At 34.4% G+C, this 25,260-nt stretch overlaps 1 protein-coding gene across 1 annotated transcript in view; it reads left to right on the top strand.

The window, feature by feature from the left end:
* Positions 1-25,260, top strand: part of LOC118745980 (ankyrin-3) — a 187,270-nt gene that overhangs the window by 143,466 nt on the left and 18,544 nt on the right. The window contains exons 13-17 of the mRNA XM_036479685.1: positions 14,011-14,170; positions 15,360-16,198; positions 16,279-19,314; positions 19,391-19,498; positions 19,990-20,070. Of these exons, the coding sequence (XP_036335578.1) occupies positions 14,011-14,170; positions 15,360-16,198; positions 16,279-19,314; positions 19,391-19,498; positions 19,990-20,070 (4,224 nt within the window). The remainder of the gene's footprint in view (positions 1-14,010; positions 14,171-15,359; positions 16,199-16,278; positions 19,315-19,390; positions 19,499-19,989; positions 20,071-25,260) is intronic.

Here is a 25,260-nt window from a genome sequence, read left to right as displayed (position 1 = left end):
TCGCATCATATGCCAACAATATGAGATTATTAATGATTTTGTTGTTTCTTTTTCTTTCTTTCTTGTTTGTAAAGTTTTTCTTTTATATATTTTATATACATACATATATCGATGGCTGAGTGGAAGATCGATATATCTCGGCAGCCAGCTCGAAAACGATCCATCTAAGAAATTTTGGTCAAGAATGCCCTACTTCAGAATTTTGTTGAAGTACGCCCTATCGCACCTGCCGATTCAAAAACGCCCTATCTCAGCACATTTTAAATGTATTTTCAGCTGAAATAGGGCGTTTTTGAACCGAATTCTGAGATAGGGCGTTCTTCAATCAAATTCTGAAGTAGGGTGTTCTTGCAAAAATTTCTGAGATACAGCGTTTTCGAACTGGCTGCCGAGATAGATCGATTTTCCACTCAGACATCGATATTAACTTCGAATTTATTTGGAATTAATTCTTCATTTGTTGTTCTCTCTTATTTAAATTTCAAAATGTATTCAATTTTGTATATAATTTTGTACTAATGCGTAAATGCATATGTGCACGCATACCATTCTTTTATTCCATCATTGAAGGTGTATTTCGGAAAAGATCTCTAAAAGGTAACTAGCTATTTCAAAATCACAAACATGTATGAAATTTCAAATTCAACTAAAACAGACAAAAATCATTATTGTACTTTGAGTTTTTTCGTTAAATTAGATATATCAGAAATCAAAAGTTGAAAGCAATTAAAAAAAAACAAGCTAAATGAAACAAAAACAAAAAAAATGACACGAATCGCAAGAAAAAATATTAAAGTTAAATTAAGCGAATACAACATTTGAAATTTTGCATACGATTATTTAAATAATTTTCGATCAAACAGTTCCAATTTCTATAATATTCCAATATAATATGCTTTGAAGCAATACTTAACTTTGAAATAATTTGCTTTTGTGTTTCTTAATTTTGTTGAATTTTTAGTTACATTTGTTTTTATGTTTGCTTTTATTTACACAAATTTGCAATTGTTTTTTTTTTATTTTTCACATTTTTAACTGCAATCCATGTAATTAAGCGATTTTCTTAAAGGCATTTTTTTCATATTTTGCATTGACGACACGAATCTAAATTATTGCCAGGTTGTCTTGTTAAAAGAAAAATGTTAAAACTGAAACGATTTTTGGATAACGAAGGCATTTTACGAAAAATAAAATAACGATACGGTGAGAAATCAATATAAAAATTAGAAATGAACTGAGAAGTGTTTCAGGTTATGGGACAGCGTTTACTTTGAGTGAAGCTAATCGGGAAGTATGTATGTACTTATGTACAGTATCGGTTATATCAATAGCACTCCATTTCCAAGTGAGATTGTTTGCCTCTTATGTTTATTAATTTATTTTTAAGAATTTTCTATTGAAACTTTGTAGAAAACTAAACAAAAAAAAAACGCAACAAATTTTCACCCACATGTTAAACTTTTTTCTCAAAAGTGTTGGAGTTTTTTTGAGTATACAGTTATATGGCACATTCAATTTTAGTGTAATAATGTGCCAGTTCTTTATCACATTTTCCACAATTTTCGTAACTTAAACCAACAGCCACAAATGTCAGGGCTAATAAGAAAGGTTTACCCATCTGCCTTTCATACCAAACGAGGGTTCCAATGGCAAGGCTCCTTTCAGAGCGATGCTCGTTTTTCAGGGATTCCATACGGGTTCCAATGGAAAATAAATAGAATTCACATCAAACAAATTTCTCAGAGGTGAAACGATGGGCCGAAAGTGGTCTATATATCAACTAAATAGTAGCGCTATTCTCGAAGTCTCACAGGAAAACGAGGTTCTGTCGTGCAATCCCTTTGGCTTGCAATTGTTTTGAAGAGAAACCAGCTGCCATTTTATTTCATTCTCTTCGAATCAAGTGTCTTCGATTACGGATGCCGTGGTTCGATTGGCAATTACTTCTTTTTGTCACCCAAAGGGTTGGGTGTTCGCATCGCTTGCTAGTATTGACACCAACTTTCCGAATACTAGTTTAGGTATTCTCATTAATATGTAAATATGTTACATTTAGCCAGATTAGAAGTGCCTTAAAACGATTGCTGTAGAAGCAATCGGAGTATGGAGGAGGAGACAACTATATCACATCTTGAAGGGCTCAAATACTTGCAGATCCTTCTCTGATGAGCTAGAAGATCTCAAGTTCATGGCATTTTAGAAAACTGACCTTAACCCGATTTCAAAGGGTTTTAATAAACCAAAGCCCGCAAGAGGTATCACAAAGGCCTCAGAAAGTGATCGAAACTGCTGCTTAATTATACGGTACATACAAAAATCGACTAGTTCTCCAAAGAGTATGAAAAAACATGTTTTAATATTTTTATATCACAATCAATGGTTTAATACTGACCCATAAAATGGAAATACGGAACCCAGTGTAAATAAATACGTGGGACCGTCTTCACAACCGATAGCTTTGTAAACTTTTTCTTCCCGATACCTTTTGAAAGCCTACATTTGTACGTATGTAGATTAGGGTGGTCCAGAAAAAAGTAAAGCCGGAATTTTAATGCTCTTACCCCCAGGATTGTTCTATACCGAAAAAATATACCCATATTTTTTATTTCCAAATCAAACAAGTAAGAAAGTCTAAGTTCGGGCGGAGCCGAACATTAAATACCCGGCGCAAGTATTAAATATGTTTTTTCACCTTTCCGAAACCTTCCGCTAGATGGTAAGCCGGGGTGTATCAATTTTGAGTAAATTAGCGTCCTTCAATTTCGAAATATTGAAGTTTCAAGCATTTCTGAAATTTACCGTTATATGAGAAGCGGCCGTTATTTTAGTCCGATTTCAATAATTTTCAACGTTTTGCTTACACGTGGCAAGCACAATAACCACACCGGGTTTGGTACAAATTGGTAGAACGGGGTCCGATATACATATATGTGATCATAAGTGGGCGGTGCCATGCCCATTTTCCAAAATTTTACCATAAACGTATTTCTTGGTAAGGAATTGTTGCAAGTATCAATTTTGAATAAATTAGCTTCAATATTTACTGATTTATCGAAGATTTTGTATTTCTCTAAATTACCGTTATATGGGATGTGGGCGTGGTTATTGACCGATTTTAAAAAGTTTCGGCGATTTTTTATGCTGTACCAGGGCCAACAACTGTGCCAAGTTTGGAAGAAATTAGTGCGGCGGTTACCGAGATATACACATGTAACCATAAGTGGGCGTGGCTACGCCCATTTTCCAAATATTTATAATATTCTTATTTTTCGTCGAAAAATGATTGTAAATATCAATTTTGAGCGAATAATCTCCAGTAGTTACTAAAATATCGCAGTTTTCGTATTTCTGAAAATTACCGTTATATGGGAAGTAGGCGTGGTTATTGAGCGATTTTAAAAATTTTCGGCCATTTAGTATGTTGTGCGAAGGCCAACAACTGTGCCAAGTTTGGAAGAAATTGGTGTAGCGGTTACCAAGATATACACATATAACCATAAGTGGGCGTGGCTACGCCCATTTTCCAAAAATTTATAATATTCTTATTTTTCGTCTAAAACTTATTATAAATATCAATTTTGAGTGAATTATCTTTAGTAGTTACTAAAATATCGCAGTTTTCGTATTTCTGGAAATTACCGTTATATGGGAAGTGGGCGTGGTTAAAGTCCGATTTCGCCCATTTTCAATACCAACCTACCTTGGATTAAGGGAAACCTACATACCAAATTTCGTTAAGATATCTCAATTTTTGCTCGAGTTATCGTGTACACGGACAGACGGACAGACGGACAGACGGACAGACGGACAGACGGACGGACAGACAGACATGGCTTAATCGATTTCTTTTTTCATCCTGATCATTTATGTATACATTTGTCTATATCTATCTCGATACGTTTTGGCTGTTACAAACAACCGTTATGTGAACAAAATTAATATACCCTTGTGCACAAGTGCGCTCGGGTATAAAAATATTTAGAGGTCGCTCAAAGCGCTCAAAATTTTCAATGTATTTTATATGGGGGAAAAAGCAACTTTTCGTAGAAATGCTATAGCATTCTTGAAAATCAATATTTTTCGATCGAAAAACTCTGCCCAGTAATACTACCCAATTGTTTATTTAACCATTTTTTAATACTGAAGATTTTATATTTATCCACCCATTGCATTTTCTGGCATTTTCTGCGGGTTTTTGGCGGACCTAATATATATAGTTACTATGAAAAAATAAACAATGGTTAAAAAAATAATTGGGTATTATTATTAAGAATCTCCTGAAGAGCAACAGAGTTCTCCGATCGAAAAGTATAGATTTTGAAGTTTTCTATACCATTTCTACGGAGAGTTGTTTTTCCCCATATAAAATACATGGAAAGCTTTGAGCGCTTTGAGCGACCTCTTAATATTTTTTGATTTCAAATAAAAAATAGGGGTGTTTTTCGGTATAGAACAATCCTAAAGGATGAGAGCAAAAAAATTCTGACTTTACTTTTTCCCCACATGCATTTTTGGACAACCCTAATCTAGACATACATACATATGTATGTACATGTATTTCGAAAATAGAAAAGCTACGAAATTAAAAAAAAAGATTTATTGTAATAATAGCAGTAAAGTTTTTCCATCAGACAAAAATCGATTGTTTTATATAAAGCGAAGTCTTATAACCTGAAACACTTACCTTCTAGCTTAAAACTTGCTAAAACTTTGAAATTTCATTATAAGTCATAAACTTCTTGAATTTCGCAGTATTTAACAATTCTTTCTAAAGACACTATTGGGGAGTTTACAAGGTGTCATAACGAGTCCTCTCATATAAAAAAAAAAAATTATAATAAATGTGACTGTAATGACACATTGTAACTACCCTATATGTATTTCGCGCTTTCTTCTTAATGTCACACATTAATATTAAGTAAAGCATTCAATGTAAATAATTTGTACTAAATTGCAATTAAAATTTCTATTAACTTCACCAGACAATCTCTATATAGTTAAACCACAAAAAAAAAAAATTAAAAAGAAACCGGAATTTATTTCAGAAATTTCAAAAGCAAGGCACAATTAAATTTCGTTTAATATTAAATAACAGCTATACACGAATGCACAGCGAATGTATAAGCTATTAATAAATAATACAAAAAAGCAACAGAATACCTCAACTCAATTTCTAAGCTTTGCTTCAATTCTTCTTTTGTTTATAAAACGCGCGTTTGATATAAATAACTAAAAATAATACTTTTCGAAAAAATTATTGCACAAATATGTTAGGTTACCTTCTCACTTAAGATTTAAAAAAGAAATTCACCTGAATACAATTTTGAAAGTTTTCTCGCAAGTTGCTCTTTGGTCCGTAATAAATCAGTTAATGTTTTGTATTTTACTTAATAATTTTGAGCTTTTAATTTTTTTATTTTTTAAGTCTGAAATTTAAATGCTTTTTTCAAAGGATCGTTTTATTAGTTTCGTAATTCAAGAATTATTTAAACATTCTGTCAAATAAAGTTCGCGACTGATCTTTATACACTAGGCTACAAAAAAACGTGTACACCTTGTTATAATATAAAACTCACAATTCTTTTCATGGAAATATTTTTGCATTAATTATTTCTGAAAATATGGTTCATTCTGTAATACAAACCATATTATTTAAAGTTTCATACTTTATATAAAGTTCACAAAAATTCAAAGACTTATAAAAATAAATTGTGTTTATTCGTTATATGGAAGCAAATGCGACAAAAAATTCGAAAGAATCAATAAAACTGCATACTCGAAAATTTTCTAGATATTCTGAATAAAAAGTTGAAAATTTTTATGAACATTTTTTGAATTTTTGTAACTTTATTAAAAGTGTGAAACTTTGACTTAAAAGGTTTAATGCAAAAATTTTTTCTTGAAAATTATTGCGAATATTATATTAGAACAAGGTGTACACTTTCATTTGTCACCTAGTGTAAGTAGTTGAATAGTTAATTACTCATACGATTCCTTTCAAATGGGATGATAAGTATTTCTTAGGGGAGGTAAAAATTTTTTGTTTTTGTTTCAATAGTGTTATTGAGTTTTGTACCACAATTTGTTTGGAAAAAAAAAATGGAAAAAGGACAGAGTCTAAACGATAGATGTTATAGCAGCTATTTTGAGGATCACCAAACCTGCTCACCAGACTTCAGCAGGGATCGAACCCACATCATCGCTGTGCAACGTCAGAAGTCAGCATACTGACATTTTGAACACTCCAAACTGAACCATAACTCTCGAAATAAATTTGCGTTAGGCTATTCATGATGCAATGACAAACCAAACTGAGCACTCTGACCAATTTGTGACCGCTAAATGGTTATCGGAAAATCTCTTCTCTAAAAAACGCCTTTTCTATGCATTATAAACTGCCACCAGTGGCTGTCCCCAAAGGGGGTCTTATCGCTCCTACTACGGACACTGGTTGTTGACGAACGCCTGTAAAAGCTAAATGGCAATGTACTTAACGTATATCGTCCGTGATACTGCAAAACGTTCTATGTCACTTATTATCTCTGATGCTTAATTGATCTTTTATCTATATCTGATCGCTTCTGGCAATCGTTCATCTTCATTAGCCAAAGATAGACAGTTTTGTCATTCGTTTATTAGGTTGTAACGATTTGCAGATGCATTCCGGTGCAAGTAAGAGACCATCTAAGTGTCAAGGGTACTAATAGACATAGACCCTTTTGCAGTATCACCGACGATATGGTCTTTCAGATGACCTTTGTACATAAATAGTCATCCACGTTTTTAGTTGGCATGAAAATGAAACTAAAATTAACTGAAGACTGGTGTGCTGAAAAGGGATTGCCAATAAACCTATTGAAGTTCACCATTGTTTTATTTACCAAAAGAAGGAAAGTCAACTTGACTAGACCCATCTTGGCAGGGACAGAAATTGAGTTCCCACAAGAGGCGAATGTTAAAACTTAGGAAATATCACAAAAGCTAACGTATTGGTCTTTAAACCCGTTTTTGCAAATGCAAGTAAGAGCGGATGCCACCTTGAGTGAGCAGCACCACTTGTTCTGCGTGGCCATCACAGAAGCTTGGCGCATCTGTCCAATGGATGCCCTTGGTCTCGTTGCACGCATTTTTCCCCTCTGTATTCTAATTCGTTTTACGGATGCCAAATACAGTCGGCATGAAAAGTGGAGATCTCCGGGATAATTTGGAGGTTATCAAGCCATGTCCCGCTATCAAGCTTATAGACATCATGATACCGTAATTTGACGTCCTGCAAAGTCAGAATACCTGAATGGGACCGTTATGAAGCGGAAATTTCTATGGCTCCTAAGTATGATATATCGGCAGAACGAAAATGTACCACGGGAATACTGGGGCAGGCGTACTTATACCAAGATTCCAGAAAAGTACTGTCAGAGATTTTCGTAATTGAAGTCTGTGTGTACGAATTTCTTCGTAGAAGCACAAATGCGGCCAGAATATATATTATGTCGGAGAGTCAGGCAACGTTCTATATCTTAGACTCATTTAAAATGGCATTAAGGCCTTATGGACCACTGCAGAACTCATTTGAACAACCTGGGAGCCGACAGTACAGTAACACTGTTACTTAGGAGCTGGGAAGAATTTCAGATTGTTGTCCACTGGCGAAAGTCAAAGGGAATGAGACAACCAACGAGATTTATAACTCCTTTCAGGAGGAAGTCCGAAAGTCTCCTTGAACTTAGCTGGCAAGGTCGTACTGGCTACGATATGAATAAAATGGGGCTTTCTATACAGACGGACTGCAGGTTTTGTGGGCTGGTGAAGGCAAACACAGACTTTCGGGAACGATTATCTTCTCCATCCAAAATGTGATACAAGGCACCTTAAAAATGTACTTAACTTCTTAATTAGCTTAAGGTTGAAGTTGTATTCAATTAGGGTTTAGCGCAGTAGATCTTTAGTATAGTACACACAGTGCCATTATCAAACCCAATTTCTACCTATTCTTTCGGTAAAGCTTCGTTCACAGGCATAACTTCCAATATCTCTATTTTGGAAGACCTTAAGGTCAAATGCCAACTCAATGGGCTACCAATTACTCTCGTTAAGAAAAAAGCAGTTTTAGTGAGAAGCCTGAAAAGTTATAATGAGTCCAGGGTGTGAGCATAAATCCAAATAAACATAAAACTTCCAAACGGCAAAACTCTTAGATAAATGTACATATATCCATTTTAGGTTAAAATTTTGATTAATAAAACGAAAAGTCTAAGAATTTATTGACAGAACTTAAAAAATAAAACAAGAAAAAAATTTTTTAATTTGTTTTTGTGAAGTTCTAAAAGGCTGGTTAAGATTTATCGAAATTTCACTGTGTTTTCTTAGAACCAAAGTTATTATATTTTGTACATATGCATGTACGTTTAAAAATTAGTTAAGATTTGCACAAGTTAACCACACGAGTAAAAAATCGTTATCTTTTTATTTATTTTTTAACCGATCCTTACCACATTATTATATACACAGCGGTATGTTTTGTCTTTATATAATTTATTTTTCTTTTAATATTTTTATATATATAGTTTTTTAATTATTTTATTTTGATTAATGTTTAATTTGCCATAGGGTAAACGAAAACAGATAAAACGAAAATATAAAAAATAATAATTACGAAAAGTTGAATCAAGAAGTAAAAGATGTCTTGAAGTTAGTCGGATAAAATGGATCTTTCTAATGGTTAAAAGTACTGCTTTGGTAAACATAGTAAATATGGTTGGATTGTGAAAGATCACCTGTAGTTTCAGAGCCTTATATGTAAACTTTCGTCCTATAACACGCGACTTTACATAAAATCGTCTGTATGGAAAACACTGTTGTTCCTACCCTATACAAGGCAAGCGAAGTAGTAATGAAAAATCTACAATAATATTATAATAAAAAATATCACAAGCTTTTTCCTTCATACTACGGTATGTGTAGCCAAGGCCTATCTATGTACAGCGAGCCTTAATACAATAAATCGATAGCTTAGAGAGAAAGGTTGAGAAGTACGGTTCACCGTTTAGTTCAGAACATTTTCAATTCGCTGCAATACGCATAAAAGGGAGAAAATCAAAATTAATTTGATTCGAACAAAGAGTGTTGCCAGAAAATTTTGAGACTTATAGAAAAATTCTCCGAAAAAAAAGCTCAAATATTTGTTTCATAGCCAAACAACATAGCTAAAAATATTTTCCTTCAAAAACAGCTAAATAAATTAAACACAAAACAAATAAGAACTTAAATATTTACATACATTGAATTGGAGTAGTAATTAAAATACCTTACAATTGTGACTAGTAAATATTATTAAAATTTTGGCTCAAATCTGCAAATCTATTCCTAAAATATAAAACTATCTTTGGTTTAGTTTAACAGTTTGCTTTCCATTTCCTTGGCCCAGTGAAGATATTACAATATTTAAGGGAAAACGTTCTGAACGAAACTAGGCGATTGATTATAACAAATAATTATTGAAGATGAAACCAGCGATTAGATTACATACTACATGATACCTCCGTGTGACGGTCAATTTTACACACCAATAAATCAACACATTCGCGAAACCATGGGCCAAATATAGGTAGACTGCGTTTTTTGTTTTTCCCTTTGACGTCAGGATTTTTTAAAATTTGAAATTTGCAAAATATGATTATTTAAAAAACTCAGTGCAATGGAGAAAAACCGTATGGGTATTAAATTAAAGAGAAAAATCTATAGAATTAAGGCAGATTAAATTTTTTGGTGCTTAAGATCAAATCCACGAATTTCGTACAATTTTATAAGCTTAGAAAATTAAATTAATTAAAAGCGAATTTTCGTCCTCGTAAACCAATGATTTTTTTTTTTTAAATTACCAGAATTTTCTCTTTCATTTGGTACCCATATTGTTATTCTTAATGGCACAAACGAAGCTTTCTAAGTTTCGTAAGTATATTGATGCTTCGTGTGTTTCGTGTTCACACGGTGTAATCGATATAAAAAAATGGGGTCAGGCATGCCAGAATACCAATTTTTTTACTGTTTGATATTCATCAAAATGATAAAACTCTGTCCAAAAATGAGAAAATTGTAAAAAAATTTTTAGCCAAAATAGCTGACTCGATTAAAAGAAAAAAAGGCTAAAAATGTAGTTAATAGCTAAACGCAAATTTCTATAGCTAAAAGTCGAAAATAATAGCTAAATCTAGCTACAAAATAACTCAACTGGCAACACTGGCGTTCAGCACATTTTTGTCGCGCTCTCAGCGAGACAGAGTGGAAAAGGAACGTATAAAATTACTTACAAAAAAATGTTCGGACACGAGCGGTGAATCCGCCTTTATATTTTGATGTAGGAGGCAAGAGAAATAAAAAAAAAATCGATAAGCCCAAAAGAGGCACAGAAAATTCGATAGGGCCGAAATAATTTATCAAAGGTGAGACCCGAAAAAAATATTCGTTTTCCAATCATTTTCGAATTACTAGCTAAGCCCCATGATGCAATAATACAAGGTGGTATCAATTGTGACAGCTCGATTTGACACTGCCTTAGCTCAGTAGAACGAGAAGAAAAACGGGAAGAAATTAAGCCCCATTTGGGGGAAAAATATAAAATTTCACATTTTTTCCTTAACAAAATTTGCTTTTTTATAGTATATTCGTAATAAAATGAAATAAAATAAGATAAAATACCTTTTAAAGAAAAAAAATGTGTATACTGAGAAAAAAAATAAAAATTTCAACCATATTATTAGGCAAAGAATTGTTAAAGAAGTAACACTGTCTCACCTAAGCCAGTCAATATGGCGGAAGAGCAAGAAGTTGCCAACTGATAACACCTGTATTATTGCATCATGGCCAAGCCCAATGTTTATTTGGTACTAGTACCATTATTTTCTAGACCAATTTCTGACCAAAATCACTAGTTTTGTATAAATTCAATAATTAGTAAATAAATACTGGTTTATGAGTCATATAAACTGTAAACTATAATATTGGGCTAAATACGATACTAAAAATAGGGGTATTCCATGCAAAAAGCCTCGAAATCACAATAACTAGAACAAGCTGTGAAAATTTTCGGCTGTGAGTTTATTAGTTTGAAACACCTTTGATGTAAGAATTTGAATTACATACATACATAATGTAAAGGCAACAACTGGAGATACCTTAGAAATTAAATACCTAAAAATTGGAATATTCATTAGCTAGTCTGTCCTGTTCAACACATGGACGCATTCCCAAATCATTTATTCTCTGGAACTCATTTAAATAAACAGAGTTTCTTACAGCCCGACCACAATGAAAACCACGAGCTACAAATTATTTTAACACGTACTCTTATGTAGATAATTATTTTGGCAACGACCGGGCTACGCGACGGCTGTGGTTGTGGCCAGATCTATTTCTATTTTTCTGGCGACAGATAAGGTTCTTCCTCTTCTTGTATGTCAAACTCATACAAATTTATGATGTCGCTACCGCGTTCAAAGAAATCATGTCGCCATCGACAAAGCGTTTAGATAATGAAGATGATAAATTGGAAGCTGTCGTCCGTAGCTCGTCGTTTTCAATGTGTTCAGAACTTTACTTTAAATTTGAGCGAAAATACTCTATAATTCCACCTTATTATAATTGGTCATTTATATGGATAATTGTTTCAATTGATGAATGCAACTGTGGCCACCATGTTTCGGTGATGCTCAGAGAGAGCTTCTACTCCGTGCACGTTTATACCAGCGATGGGCAGAGAGAGCTTTTACTCTGCACACGCCTATAGAAAATGTATAGGGATCTTAAAAGAGCTTTGCCCGCGGGCAAGGAAGTGCCCATCAGTGGTTTATACAAAATGTATAGAAAGCTTAAAAAAGCTTTGCCCGCGGAAGCCGTTTTGAGCATCAATTCCATGATCCAATGATCGGATCTAAACCAGATTAGTATGGGACCACCTCTGAGACACTACCTTTCCGATACAAAAAGAATTATTGACGTGACGTGACGGTTGACGTGGTCCAAAGTTATGCGGTAACATACATAAAAAAAGAAAATACAAACAACAAAAAAAATATTCCGACGAACTGATAACCTCCTCCTTTTTGGGAAGTCGGTTAAAAATACAGAGCCGGTTACGATATGAGAGAGTATTCTACTTTGTGTGCACCCATATAAAATCCTTAGAAAGTTTCTCCTGTGGTATATTATCTGCTTATGAGTCATGACTAGCTTTAAGTCAGTGACGATCAGAGAACTGTGTTCGTACATAAGTAGTTGTTAGACATGATCAAATTAAACAGACTTTTTTTAAGCTTTCCTTACATTTTATGTAGACGCGCAGAGAATAAAGCTCTCTCTGGGTGTAGCTTATTCACATAAACCACTAATGGCCAGAGAGAGCTTTTACCCAGTGATTTTTTTTATATCGGCAGCGACGTCCAGAGTGAACTTTTACTCTATGCGTGTCCCTTAAAAGCTCTCTGTGCCCATTGCTGATATAAAATATATACAAATCTCGATATAAAAAAAGGTAACGCAGGCTTAAAAACGCTCTGCTGGCGCACCAGTGCAGCGTCTCATTTACCCATATAAAATCTGTATGTTTTGGTTGTGACTGGTTTGTGGATGTTGCATATCTTTTTAGCATATGATTGCAATGCTTTCATGGAGGGCTTAATAAAATCAAACGTGATGTATTGATATTAGATTTCATAACACTGTTGATTGAAGGTTTCTTCTGCGCCGAGTGTGGACAAAATCATTTTTTGTGTGTATTTTTCAAACAAATTATGCTGCTTATAATAAGTATTTCAAAACGAATTATACTATTTCTTAATTAGCAAATTTTTTGCACTAATTGATTTATATTGGAAATTTTTATTTTAATTTTTTATTTTCGTTATTCCTTTTAAGTACTTAACAAATTTTAATATCTAGGAAAATATACTATTAGCAACATACATTTTTGAATTTTCTACTGTTTGTGGTACCAAAGAGAACTTTTCTGAAAGTGAAGCCTCAACGCTATTTGAAATAATTTAGCAATTACCTAACTCCATACGTTTATAGCGAATAAGAAGTCATACGAAACTCAGGCAAAATAAAAATCTTTCGAATGCGTCATAGAATTTTTAAATGTCCATTCAAAAGTGGAAAACATTCGCAAAACAAACTATATCACAAATATGCTGCTGTTGCCTATAATTTAATTATAAAAATGTTAAACCGTTATAGCGATTCAAGCACAGCTTGTGATATTCATTATTTTCATGCATTTTATAAATTTATTTTTCTTCGTATTATTTATGTTTAGTTTGAATTATATTTCATTTTATATATTACATATATGAAATAATTAAATTAAAGTTGGCAATTTTCACCAGTCTTATGAAATAAAAATATTGTTTTCTTTTCTTGCGTTGAACACGTACACAGATATACAAAATCTTCACATTCCATTATTTTTAACTCTTAATAGCGCATGTTTTTCAAGAAAGTTAACAAAAAAAAGATATATATATATATATATTTATATATAAATAGCAAAAACGAAACAAAACCAGCTTCAATTAAAACTAATTTTAGAAGTAAAGCCATTTATATACTTGCATATATCTATTTAATGCTAATCAGCGCTACTTTTCAAAGCTGCTTGACATTTGCGAATTTATTTCAGTTTGACATTTTGCATCCACTCCTCACATTTTCTGACTATTTAAATATTTTCTATCGTCTATTTTAGAAGCTAAACATTATGCTTTTCTTTCTTTTTGTGTTTCGATTCATTCATTTAACAGCGACACCTTTTTGATAAATTTATGATTTCCAGTTTCGTTTTCGATTAATTTATTGACAACATTTTATTACAACTATTACTCCTTATGTTTTTGCTAATGGATTTGTAGTAGAAACAAAAATATTTTTAAGTTAACTGTTTTAGCGTTATATGCCGCTGTATCGTTAGAACTAAACATTACTGTATCTCGTCTCGATTTTTGTGTTGAACGTTTATAGGTGGACCATCTCGCGCACAATGGGAAGATGTTACCGGCTCAACACCATTGACATTCGTAAACGATTGTGTTTCATTTACCACAACCGTATCGGCTAGATTTTGGTTGATGGACTGCAGGAACATCTCCGAAGCTACTAAGATGGCCACCGAACTTTACAAGTACGTAGCGAATATTAAATTTTCATACACATCCACGCATTTAGGAGAATTATCCACACGATATCAACAAAGCTAGAAGAAATTTTGTAATTTTAATTAATAAGTTAAATGAATTACCTAAGGTTGAGTATCAATCCAAATGGTTATCAAAAGGGTTTATTTCTGAATACATGTAGGAGTGTTGCCACCTGTTTCAAAAGTTAAAATTCATTTGAATTAAGGGAATTAGGTTATTGAAATAGATAGGTATCACCATACGGGAGTCGGACGAAAGAGGTTTTAGCTTGAGAATATATTGAAGTGCGTCGCCTGTTTGTAGTCAAATTTAATTTAATTGAAATAATATTTGTGTCAAACGAAAGGTTTATGACATCGTATTTGTTATTTTATTACGAATTTGTTCTAATTACATTCCTTTTAAATAACTGGAATATTAAATTAACTTTAAAGTTTTAGGAATGTTTTATTTTCACTTATTTCTTGTTAAATATGTCGAATTTTTTCTCGTGGTCTGATACACATATTTCAGTTGCCTAATTCCTTTAATTGAATTGAATTAGATCTTTTAAAGAGGTGGCAACCCTTCTACGAGTATTTTAGAAGCAAGAGATTTTGAAAACCATTTCGATTCATACCTATATTGTATTACCTAATTTTTTAAACTTATTAAATTTTAATGGAATTTGTAACAGATGGCAACCCTTTTCAAAAAATAAAGCTTTAGTGCACATATATGTACAGGTAAAGCCCTGTAATTTGACGAACTATAAGTAAAAGCTACATGAACCCAAATTTTCAGATTTAAACTGGATTAACAGTAAAAGTATGAAAGCTATCTAAAAACAAATTGCAGTTTTGAATTCACCATCCTCAATTTCACTAAGAAACAAAATTCATATTAATCCCTCTATAATAAACGGATAAAACGGAAGCCTTCTAAAATTCTAACGATTTCATATAAGAGTTCTTATCGGTGTCAAAACAATACGTTTCTTCTTCTTCTTCTTGACGGTTCGCTATCTTTAATAGATTGCTCTACTTGTTGTCGAGTTATTGCAAAGTAATAATGAATTAAATTTTTTCAAGAAGACATGTCTAATTAAAACCATCTTCCGTTTGCCGGAGATGGTGCATCATACAAAAAACCGTAAAAATATATTTCTCTAAATAATTATTTTTTTTTATTTAGGGAGGTAATCCATGTGCCGTTTATGGCCAAGTTTGTAGTCTTCGCCAAGAAAGTGGAACCCTACGAAGCCCGCCTGCGAGTTTTCTGCATGACCGACGATCGCGAAGATAAGACACTCGAAAAGCAGGAAAGGTTTACAGAAGTTGCCAAGAGTCGTGACGTTGAAGTACTCGAAGGCAAACCACAATTTATTGAAATGGCTGGTAATTTAGTGCCAGTCACCAAATCTGGAGATCAATTGCAATTACAATTCAAAGCATTCCGTGAAAATCGTCTACCATTTACGGTACGTGTCAAGGACCAACACGCCGACATTGTGGGACGTACATTGTTTATGAAGGAGCCAAAAGTTGCAAAGGGCGAGCCACCGCAACATCCCATCTGTATTTTGAATATTGTATTACCCGACATTGTCATACCGGATACAACTACCGAGTTCAGCGATAAGATTACCACAACCTATCGGAGCTCGCTGTTTAGTTTGAGCAAACATCAGAACGATCATTACATCGGCGATATACGTATTGTGGATTTGTCCAATTTACTAGGCAAGGATTGGATACAATTAGCCTCTGAAATCGGTATTAGTACGGAAGAGATTGATGAGATCATAAATCAAAATACTGATAGTATTGCGCGGCAGGCCCAAAGCATGATACGACTTTTCAAGGATAAACCAAATTACGATATACACGCCTTAGAAGTAGCGCTCAAAAATATTGGACGTGATGATATTATGAAAAAGTGCAAAAGTGGGCGGCTTTCACACTCTCGCGACTTTGACGAAACCGACATTATGAAGAATTCGGAATCGGTGGAGGAACTCGTGCGACAAGAGAGTAAGTGGAATGAAAAACATAATTTAAGGAGTATTTCAATAGAAGTTGCTTACACGATTTATATTTTTTTGTATATGTAGGTAAACGAATTCAACAGATCCATGACCATGAGGAAGTCAAATACTCGGCGGAGGAAAAGGAAGTGGAAGAATCTGAATCAGACGAAGAAATCACGAAGCGCACTGTAGCCGAACGACGAGAGAAGATCGTTAAAAGACTCTCCATCGAACGGCAAATTCCAGCTTCATCGCAGAAAAAGGAAATTACACGCGAAATTTCCGAAATAAAACGTAAGAGCCTAATCGAGGACAAAAAGGCTATTCATGAGTCGGAAATTAATATGCAATTACCCACAGATAACATTGTTAAGTCCACTGTTGCTCCCGATCAAGTTATGAAAATGAAAATGGGTAAAATGGATACAGGGGAAATAAGCAAAAGTGATTTTGATAAGGAACTGACGCACAAATTAAAAACTTCTGGACGTAGCTCAGAAGAGGAAGATTCCACAACGGAATATAAGCAAATTCAGGATGATGAGAACTTAAAAATCATACAAGATATTAGCGCTGTAGAGAAATCAAAGCACCTGCAAGAGTCGCCGATTACTTCGGAACAAGAAAAGGCAAAGCAAATGACTGAAGATTTTTTAAATGTAGAAAAACAAACGCAACTTCCAGCAGATATTACCATCAGCGAGAAATTTGTTGAAGAAGTAAAGGAAAAAGAAATGAAAGGTGCGGAAACGGTAGAGAAATCGAGTCAGAAAATTGAGAAAATTATAACTGCTTTTGAGGGTGGAAAATATGAGGATGAACTGCAAAAGCTGCCGCCCACAGAGAGTAAAACATCCATAGTGAACCAGGAGAAGGGTAGCACAATTGAGGACAAAATTGCCGACTTCGAAGCTAGAGGTGTTACCTATGACATGATATCAGTGCTACCAAAAGATATAAAGAAACACGGTGAGATGCCAACAGACGATGTGTATCAGGCAGGCGAAGAGCCCACTAAATCGTTTGAGAAATCCATCACCGAAGAATTTCTAAGTATGGAGCAAAAATCTCAATTGCCTATCGCAACTGAAATAACTAAAAAAACTATTACTGTCGATGAACTACTTCAGGAAACCACACGTCCAGTCGCTGAGAAAAGAACATCTCTGGCCGAAAGGGTGCCAGAGCCAAGAGCGCGACTATCTACAGAAGTGCAGGCGGAGCCCGAAAGTGTCGAGGGAAAGAAGACTCCCGCAGAGCCAATACCTAAAGTCACAGAAATCACAAAAGAATTCGAAAAAGTTATCGAAAAAGGTGGCGAAACCGTTACCACCGCAACTACCGAAACAAAGAAGCTGACGCATGAGTTCTTGAGCATGGAACAAAAGGCGCAGACAGAGGCGAAGAAAACAGTGAGTGAACTTGCAACAAGCACTGCGGAGGTAAGGGAAACGGCTGAAGAACTTTTTGAAACTACAACCGAATTGGAGGTGTCAGCGAAAGACGTCGAAATGGCAAAAATGCAAATGAAAGAAGTTACTAAAGATTGGGCTGCAGACCTTATAGAATCTAAAAAAGGACTAGAAGTAGATTCGAAGACTGAGTTGCAGACAGGAATCTTAGAAAGCGCGCGCAAATTTGAGAGCGCCACAAAGACTGAAGTATTGAAGACCATGAAAGATTTGAAGCAAACCGAGGATAAAGTAGAAAGTAAAATAGTAGCTGACGTGTCTGAGACCACGAAAGACTTAAAAGAAGCTGCTAAAACTGTAGAGGTTGCGAAGATAACGGCAACTGAAACTTTGAAGGAGACGACAGAGGTAACCAAGCAGGAAATAGACACACAAATTGAAAAAGCTAAGAAAGTGTTAAGCAGTGTTGTGGATGTGACAAAAGAAACAGCAGGTCTATCTAAAACCGCGGCCGATGAAGTGAAAATCGATAAGACGGCTAAAGAAGAAAAATCTACAATTGAGACGATTTTTTCAACTCAGCAAGCACAAAAGTCAAGCGAAACGCTGCCTGCTGTTGAAACGAAAAAGCTAACAGCAGACTTCCTGACAATGGAACAACAAATGCAGTTGCCGACCTCCAAAGAACCATTAGAAGAAGATCACAAACATGAACTCTTAAAATCTGCCACTCATACTGTTATACCCTCAGTTTTGGGTGCTACTGTCGTTCCTGGTCTATCCTCTGGCTTGGAAGTTAGACAGCAACCAGCTACAGCCCCGGTGTTAGCAGACACTGAAACTACCGAGGTTAAGAGCGCGATGAGTGATCTGATTAAAACGACAAGCGTTATCATGGCTAGCGTACCGAAACTCGGAACTGAGGAAGCAGTTAGATCGTTGGAGGAAAGTCTTAAAGATATTAAAATGGACGTGAAAGCCTTGAGTGAAGAACCAGCAAAAACAGATACTAAGTCAGACACAACACTAATCGATTTCGAACCTGACATTGTAGTCGATGAGAAAACAACTACACTCAAGATGAGTTCAGCGGTGACGGATACAGTCAAAGAGGAGAGCATTAAACTTGTTGAATCAATTAAAAAGCTAGAAGAAGCAATAAAAGTAGTCGATACGTCAAAAGAAGATGGCATTGAGGTAGCCGCGCCCATCAATGAGGCAGACAAAGTGACTGCAGTGGGCGTAAGAAAGTTAACTGAAGACTTTCTAACCATAGAACAGACCACCCAATTCACGACAAGCACAAAACCGACTAAAGAAACTATTGTAACGGATGCGTATGGTAAAACAACTACACTACCCGCACGCGAAGATACACAGCCAGTAGCGCAAATTGTTAGCAGCACTGGCTTGAGTGAAGAAATTAACAAGATTGTAACGGAGGCGGCAACAAAAATAGACACAATTAAATTGACCGATGACTTCTTGGCCGCAGAACAGCGAACTCAGTTACCAGTTGACCAGCAGCAAGCAACCCAAGCTACAATCGCCCACAAGACAACCGATGAGTTGGCTGCACCGGCACCTGTACAACCACGAAAGTCTATAACACTCACAGACGCTGAGTTTTGCAAGTCAGTTGAGGAGACGATTACAAAGAAGATGAGTGCGGGACAAATTGAAATAGGCGATGAGCTCAAAACGAAAGGTAATCTTTCGAATTTTAATACAATTAAGCGAATTATCAACTTTTAAGTGCTTTAATTGTTTTATTTATAATACAGCGAGCGACATTCCAGATTCACAGACCCCACCACCGACGCCAATCGAAATCAGAACTGATAGGCAAGACACAGTAGAAACATCGCCACGCAAAACTTCCGATGAGAAAAGTAAGTGAGCATTAGAGCTGTAAACGTAACGAAAATTTGGATACCCGTATGTAATCGTTACTATTTAATCGAATCAGCATCCGTATCTTTCGTATCGTTACTTTACTCGTTACTTTTGATACAATCACTTTTACCTCACACGAATCATCGCAACGAAATTCCTAGCGTCAGAAAGTGTTCGTTCGTACATATGCGTGCATGTACGTAAACACACACGCAACACATTTTAGTATCGATACGAACAACAGTTTCCTTCCCGCATAACATGTTATGTTGTATTGATTCATGTTAGTGGTGCACATACGGCACATGGGAGTAACGAGATTATTATGTGAGTAACGATTCGGTACTTCGAATCAGGGGTTGCAGCCGTTACTCAGTAACGAATACATACGGTTTGCTACAGCTCTAGTGAGCATATTAGCTGTAATTGTATTTGAATTTGTATATGCATGAGTAATTTAATGTCCTTCTTTTTTATTCATTGACAGGCCATCTAACTGATACTGTGATTACTTTACATAAGACCACAGAATCGACATTCGAACGTGTTTCGGGAATTTCGAAAATCGGTAAGCGCTTAACGAGCTCCTATTAAGTACATATAATTATATTCTTGTAAGATTACTATCATGTTTTCGTTGCCTTTTAGCATTGTATCAAGTAAAGAAAAATTAAATATTCGACCACCATTTTATTTTTGGTTTGTATGGCATTATGTAGATTTGTTTTGTATTTATCGTAATTTTCTTATAATTAAAAGGATTTTTGTTATTGTATTTACAATTTAATTTACTTAGGCTTTTTGTATGCAAATTCCATTCATATTCTAATGTAATCAGTTATATATATATTTTATTTTTCTCTGTGTATATGAAAAGAAAAAAAAAAAAAAAATTACTTTAATTAAAAAATACCATGTAAAAATTAAAAATACTATAACCGGTTGCGATAAACAGAAGCTAATTGAATGAATTAGCGGCTGGTAGTACATATAATAGAAATTAGTTCGAATTCGAAAATTTATTTTCGAGTACGTTTATGAACTCTAATATGGACAAAACATAAAAATAAATTTATTTCTTAATATGTATTTGAAGTTATTTTATTTTTTAAAAATACGAATGTATTTAAAAGAATACGGGATTTTTTTTTTACCACTTAACACACACATATAGTCTTTAGAAGACAGATAGAATTCGTTATATGTATGTATGTATGTATGTAGTATGTAAATACTACTTACAGAGGAAAAACTGCGTGGCTCTAAGCTTATACATAGATCTGCCAAACCAGACAAAATTTATTAAATTATTAAAGTAGAAATTACGACCGATACTTCATACTGAGAAAGCTTTAGGTGCTGTTAAAAATTAAACTCGTTAAATTAAAGAAGTGTTAGTACCGGCAAATAGCCGGCGCACGTATTAAATATAGTTTGTCCACGTTTCTGAAAACTACCATTACAGGTTAATCAGGGGTGGTTTAGCCCCTTGTTAAAGCATTTTCAATAATATCTTCTGTTAGACTTAATGAAATATACGTAAGTATGTAGTCATAAGTGGTCGGTGCCACGACCGTGTTCCAAAATTCCCTGATGATCTTAGTTTTTTAGAGATTGCTGTGAGCATTAAATTTTAGTAAATTAGCGTCCATAAATTTCGAAATATCGAACTTTCCGAATTTCCGAAATACACGGTTACGTGAAAAATTTGCGTAATTTTAGTCCAAGTTAGTTACCGCAATACACATACGAGGTCATTTTCCAATTTTTTTTTACATCGTTTTCCCTCAATATATTGTAAATATCAATTTTGAGTGCATAAGCTTCAGAAGTTACTGATTTATCGCATAAGTGCGCGCGGGTATAATAAATGGGATACGTGAACAACGTGGCGTATGAGTAACTAAAACTTTACGTGTTGCCTGCATTTACTTGGTGATTTTAAGGAATAGTGATGTATGTATTTTAAATTTTTATATACTAAAAACCAAATTTCCAAGATTTTGCACTGAAGTGACAAACAAAAAAACAAAAACAACGTGAATCAGCTGTTTCTCAAATTCTGGGCACGAAATGTGGTTGTTTGCGTTCCCGTACTTCTGGACTATGTTCCACTTTTGAGAGCAAACTTTTCGCTTATTCTCTAATTAACGGATCCGGTCCGGATTGTTAGGGAAAGAATCTACTATGTAGTTATATGATTGGTGGAAACATGGTGACAGTGGTAATTTCAAGGAAGTCTTTATTGATCCTGCAACACATGTATGCAACATTATCAGACTGATTCCACTTAATTTCCGATTCGCGAATTTATGTTTACTTTTCTTTCTATAAAAGATTCTGTTACGAATTCCGTTTAAAGGTAAACATCCGTTACTGAGATATCTTATAATTTTATTTGGATTACAAGTAAAGAAAAATTTTTCGGTAAAACTAGTTCAAGTTAAGGGATTTTCCTGTCTTTTCATAACACTGCAGCGAAAATCTCAAGTTTTGAAATGATACAAAAAAAAAAACGCAGAAATACGTAAAATTAACTTTGAGTTTTGGATTACGAATCTGTATTCTGTTTTTATAGATCAGGCCATTTTCCCAAAACTTTTTGCATTTCTATGAAAATTAAAGTAAAACTTTACCAGGGAAAGAGTGAAAAAATAAGAGATTTTTTGTAAATTTGTTTCATTAGTATAAAAGCCTGTTCCTTCACAAAAAAGTAGTGAGTGGTCAAAGGAAAATGCCTAATTATTTTTCTTAATAACATATGAGCAGGAAAAAACGTTATGAGCAGGAAAAAACGTTACTCGTACGCTATGTAGTATGTACATGGATATGCTCCGGCATCCTCCTGCACGGCGTATGAGTAACATATGAGACATTAGGGGTGTTCTGCAACCCTTTTATTACCGGCTGATCGATCTGCAAATATTATCCTGATAATGGTTGACTTTCAGAGACTCAGTGGATAAAAATACAGCCTTAACTAAATAATAATTTTGTTCTTAGATTTTTACAAGTTCTACCTCTCCTTGCTACCCTGAACAGGGCCTCGTCTCATGGATGACACCTCAATATACCTTCCGTAACGCTCTGGCAAAAAATATGCCATAACTAAATAATAGGAAAATGTCACTGGCTCTCCTACTAAGTATTACTAATACGCCATATCGTACTCGTACATGGCGTATGAGTAACATTTTCCATGTTAAAATTTACATTATTTTTTATTTGGTAGGGATAAAGATTTATAGATTGAAAGCATAGTAGGAAGAAAAAGAAGTCAGGGAATATTAATTCAGTATATCAACATAGTTCACAGAAGTAATGAAGAATTGCTGTTTTGTAGTCTATTCAGTTCCACCTTTAGCGTTAACGAAAAACATTCTGGACGAGGTTAGATAGGTATGCTTAGGTACCAAAGGGCTGTGAGGTCTACGCGACACTGGTCGTATCAGTTTGGTCACAAAGAGTTTCTCGCATCGTGCTGGTCGAAGATATTGCAACCCAGAATTTTATTTCTCCATGGAGTGATATGATCGTACTTTCTGATACCATAGACTTAGCGTATGACGTTATTCAATGCCACCTCCATTTTATGTGCTGACGCTGAGTTAAGTTTACTGTATGATATAATTCGGAATATGTATGTTCACTGGTGTAAAATAAGCTGAATGGCTAGCTTAAGTCTCGTTTCTAAAGCCGTTTTGCAGGGGAAAATTCGTAAGCTTTCAATTTATGACTACTTAATAAAGATTTAGCCAGGATTAGACTGAAAAAAGACGAAATAAGTAACTGTTAATAAGTAGTTAAACGAAACTCAGTCCACTGGTATAACTGAACAACGGCACAAAACGAAAAATGTCACCATAAGTGTATGACAGTAGTAAGGGTTGCCTACTTCGATTTTCTGACAAAGGGCACAATTGCATCCCAGGTCGGACTGGTAACAAGCCTCATATGTCGATTTGCCACACAAAAATATGGTTATTTATCAACCTAATCCGATATATAACTCAAAAACATGTAATTTTGAATTGTGGCGTTATTGATATGTGTGGGTTATAAAAAGTCGCTCATACGCCATGTATTTGAATAAACAGCAAATTAAGTTGAAGTAAAATAAAACACAATTTGTATTTTGCAAGTTTCGAAATGAAATGCTATATATTTACAACAAATATTTGTTTTAAAGAAAAAGGGCATCAAAAGATGATACGAAAGTATGCGATAGCCAAAACTTTATAAATAATTTTATAGCAAAATAAAAAGGCGAAATTAATAATTATGAAACTATGTCGCCGTACCACTGGGTTTAGGCAATTTACCCGATCTTGTACCTAAAGGTCTGCCACATTAACACACACAGATGTGCCGAAAGCTGAATTTGTGAAGAAGTCGTGCACACTTCTCAAATGCAACATTCCAGAACGTAATGCAGGAATAAGTAACCAAGTTTGAGGTACCGAAAACCATGTTCAACTTATTCGATTCGCTTGATGCATCACCCTTAAAAACTTTTCGGAAGTTTTCTTAAAGCCCAACTTCCTCAGTGCAAAGCATAAACTAAGACTTCAAGCTTAAAGCAAGGCTTAAAGATTAAATATGATTAGCAAAACAGGAAGTCGCTACAATACTTTACAACTCGAAACTGTATTATTATACTTAATCATTGCATTTCGAAATTTCAATTTCTAAAAATTACTTAAGTGATTTAGAAAATAAATTAATTTGATTAGGTGTCTAACCTGAAACGATTGGTAGTACCTACATATATCATGGCAGTACCCTGCAATATAAAGTAGAAATAAAAATTAAAGTACGAGCAAGAATGCTCTCAGTCATCAATGCATAACTAATTTGAACTAATGAACTAAAAATGTTGCTTACATAGTTTTTATATCGATTTGCTGAGAATTTAGGAATTCTTCGATTATTGTACATTGCTTTGTTTGAAATTTTGCATTGTCAAGGCTGTGAGGGCGTAGACACACAACTCGGTCAAAAAATGTAGACCATGGTATTTTGTTTCTATGAAAGACGAAAAGCGAAAACGTTAATTCATTTATATATGTAGATAAATCAACCTATAAAAGGTGCAGCTATACATACATACATACATATAGAGGTCGTAAGTGCAAATATTATGTATGTAGATATACACATATAAAGAACTGTGCTACCCCCTGTGAGGAAACGCACTGGTGTCGAACTAGTTCGGTACCAGAGAATTTAGAACCATGACTAGTGTGCAGAAATTCTCTTTGCATGCTAGCAACTGCATACCTTTTTCTATAGTTCCTAACCAGCCCTAAATTCGACAGATGGGTTCTAGTTCGATCAGCATTCCTTTGTGCATAGTTCCGAACCAGTTCGCAAGTCGACAGACGAAAAAAATATTTTTTCAAACAGAGTCTTTTTTGTTTTTTCCATGGTAGCGATTTTAAATTATTTTCAAAAAAATGTCTCTTTCAATTTGAAATCAAATTGGTTTGAATGAATGTAATTCAAACTGAGCACACTGAACTGAAAACACGTTTACATAACTTTGGATGTAGCTGAGTGTGCAGAGGTGCTTTCTGCTATTGGTTAGATTCAAGAAGATTCCAAGATGTTAAATTCGACAGATGTGATCTAGTTCGTTCTACATTCCTTTTTCTACTATAGTTCAGAACTAGTTCTTAATTCGTTACCTTAGATATAGATTTCTAATGAAATTTTTTTTTTTTTTACAAATAAAGTTGGTATAGTGCTTATCATAACT

Source organism: Rhagoletis pomonella, unplaced genomic scaffold, assembly GCF_013731165.1.
Source record: "Rhagoletis pomonella isolate Grant_MI unplaced genomic scaffold, Rhpom_1.0 Rhpom_scaffold_00010, whole genome shotgun sequence".
Taxonomy (NCBI): Eukaryota; Metazoa; Arthropoda; class Insecta; order Diptera; family Tephritidae; genus Rhagoletis; species Rhagoletis pomonella.
The sequence above is the reverse complement of the archived record's forward strand: the minus strand, read 5'-3'. Positions and strand labels throughout refer to the sequence as shown.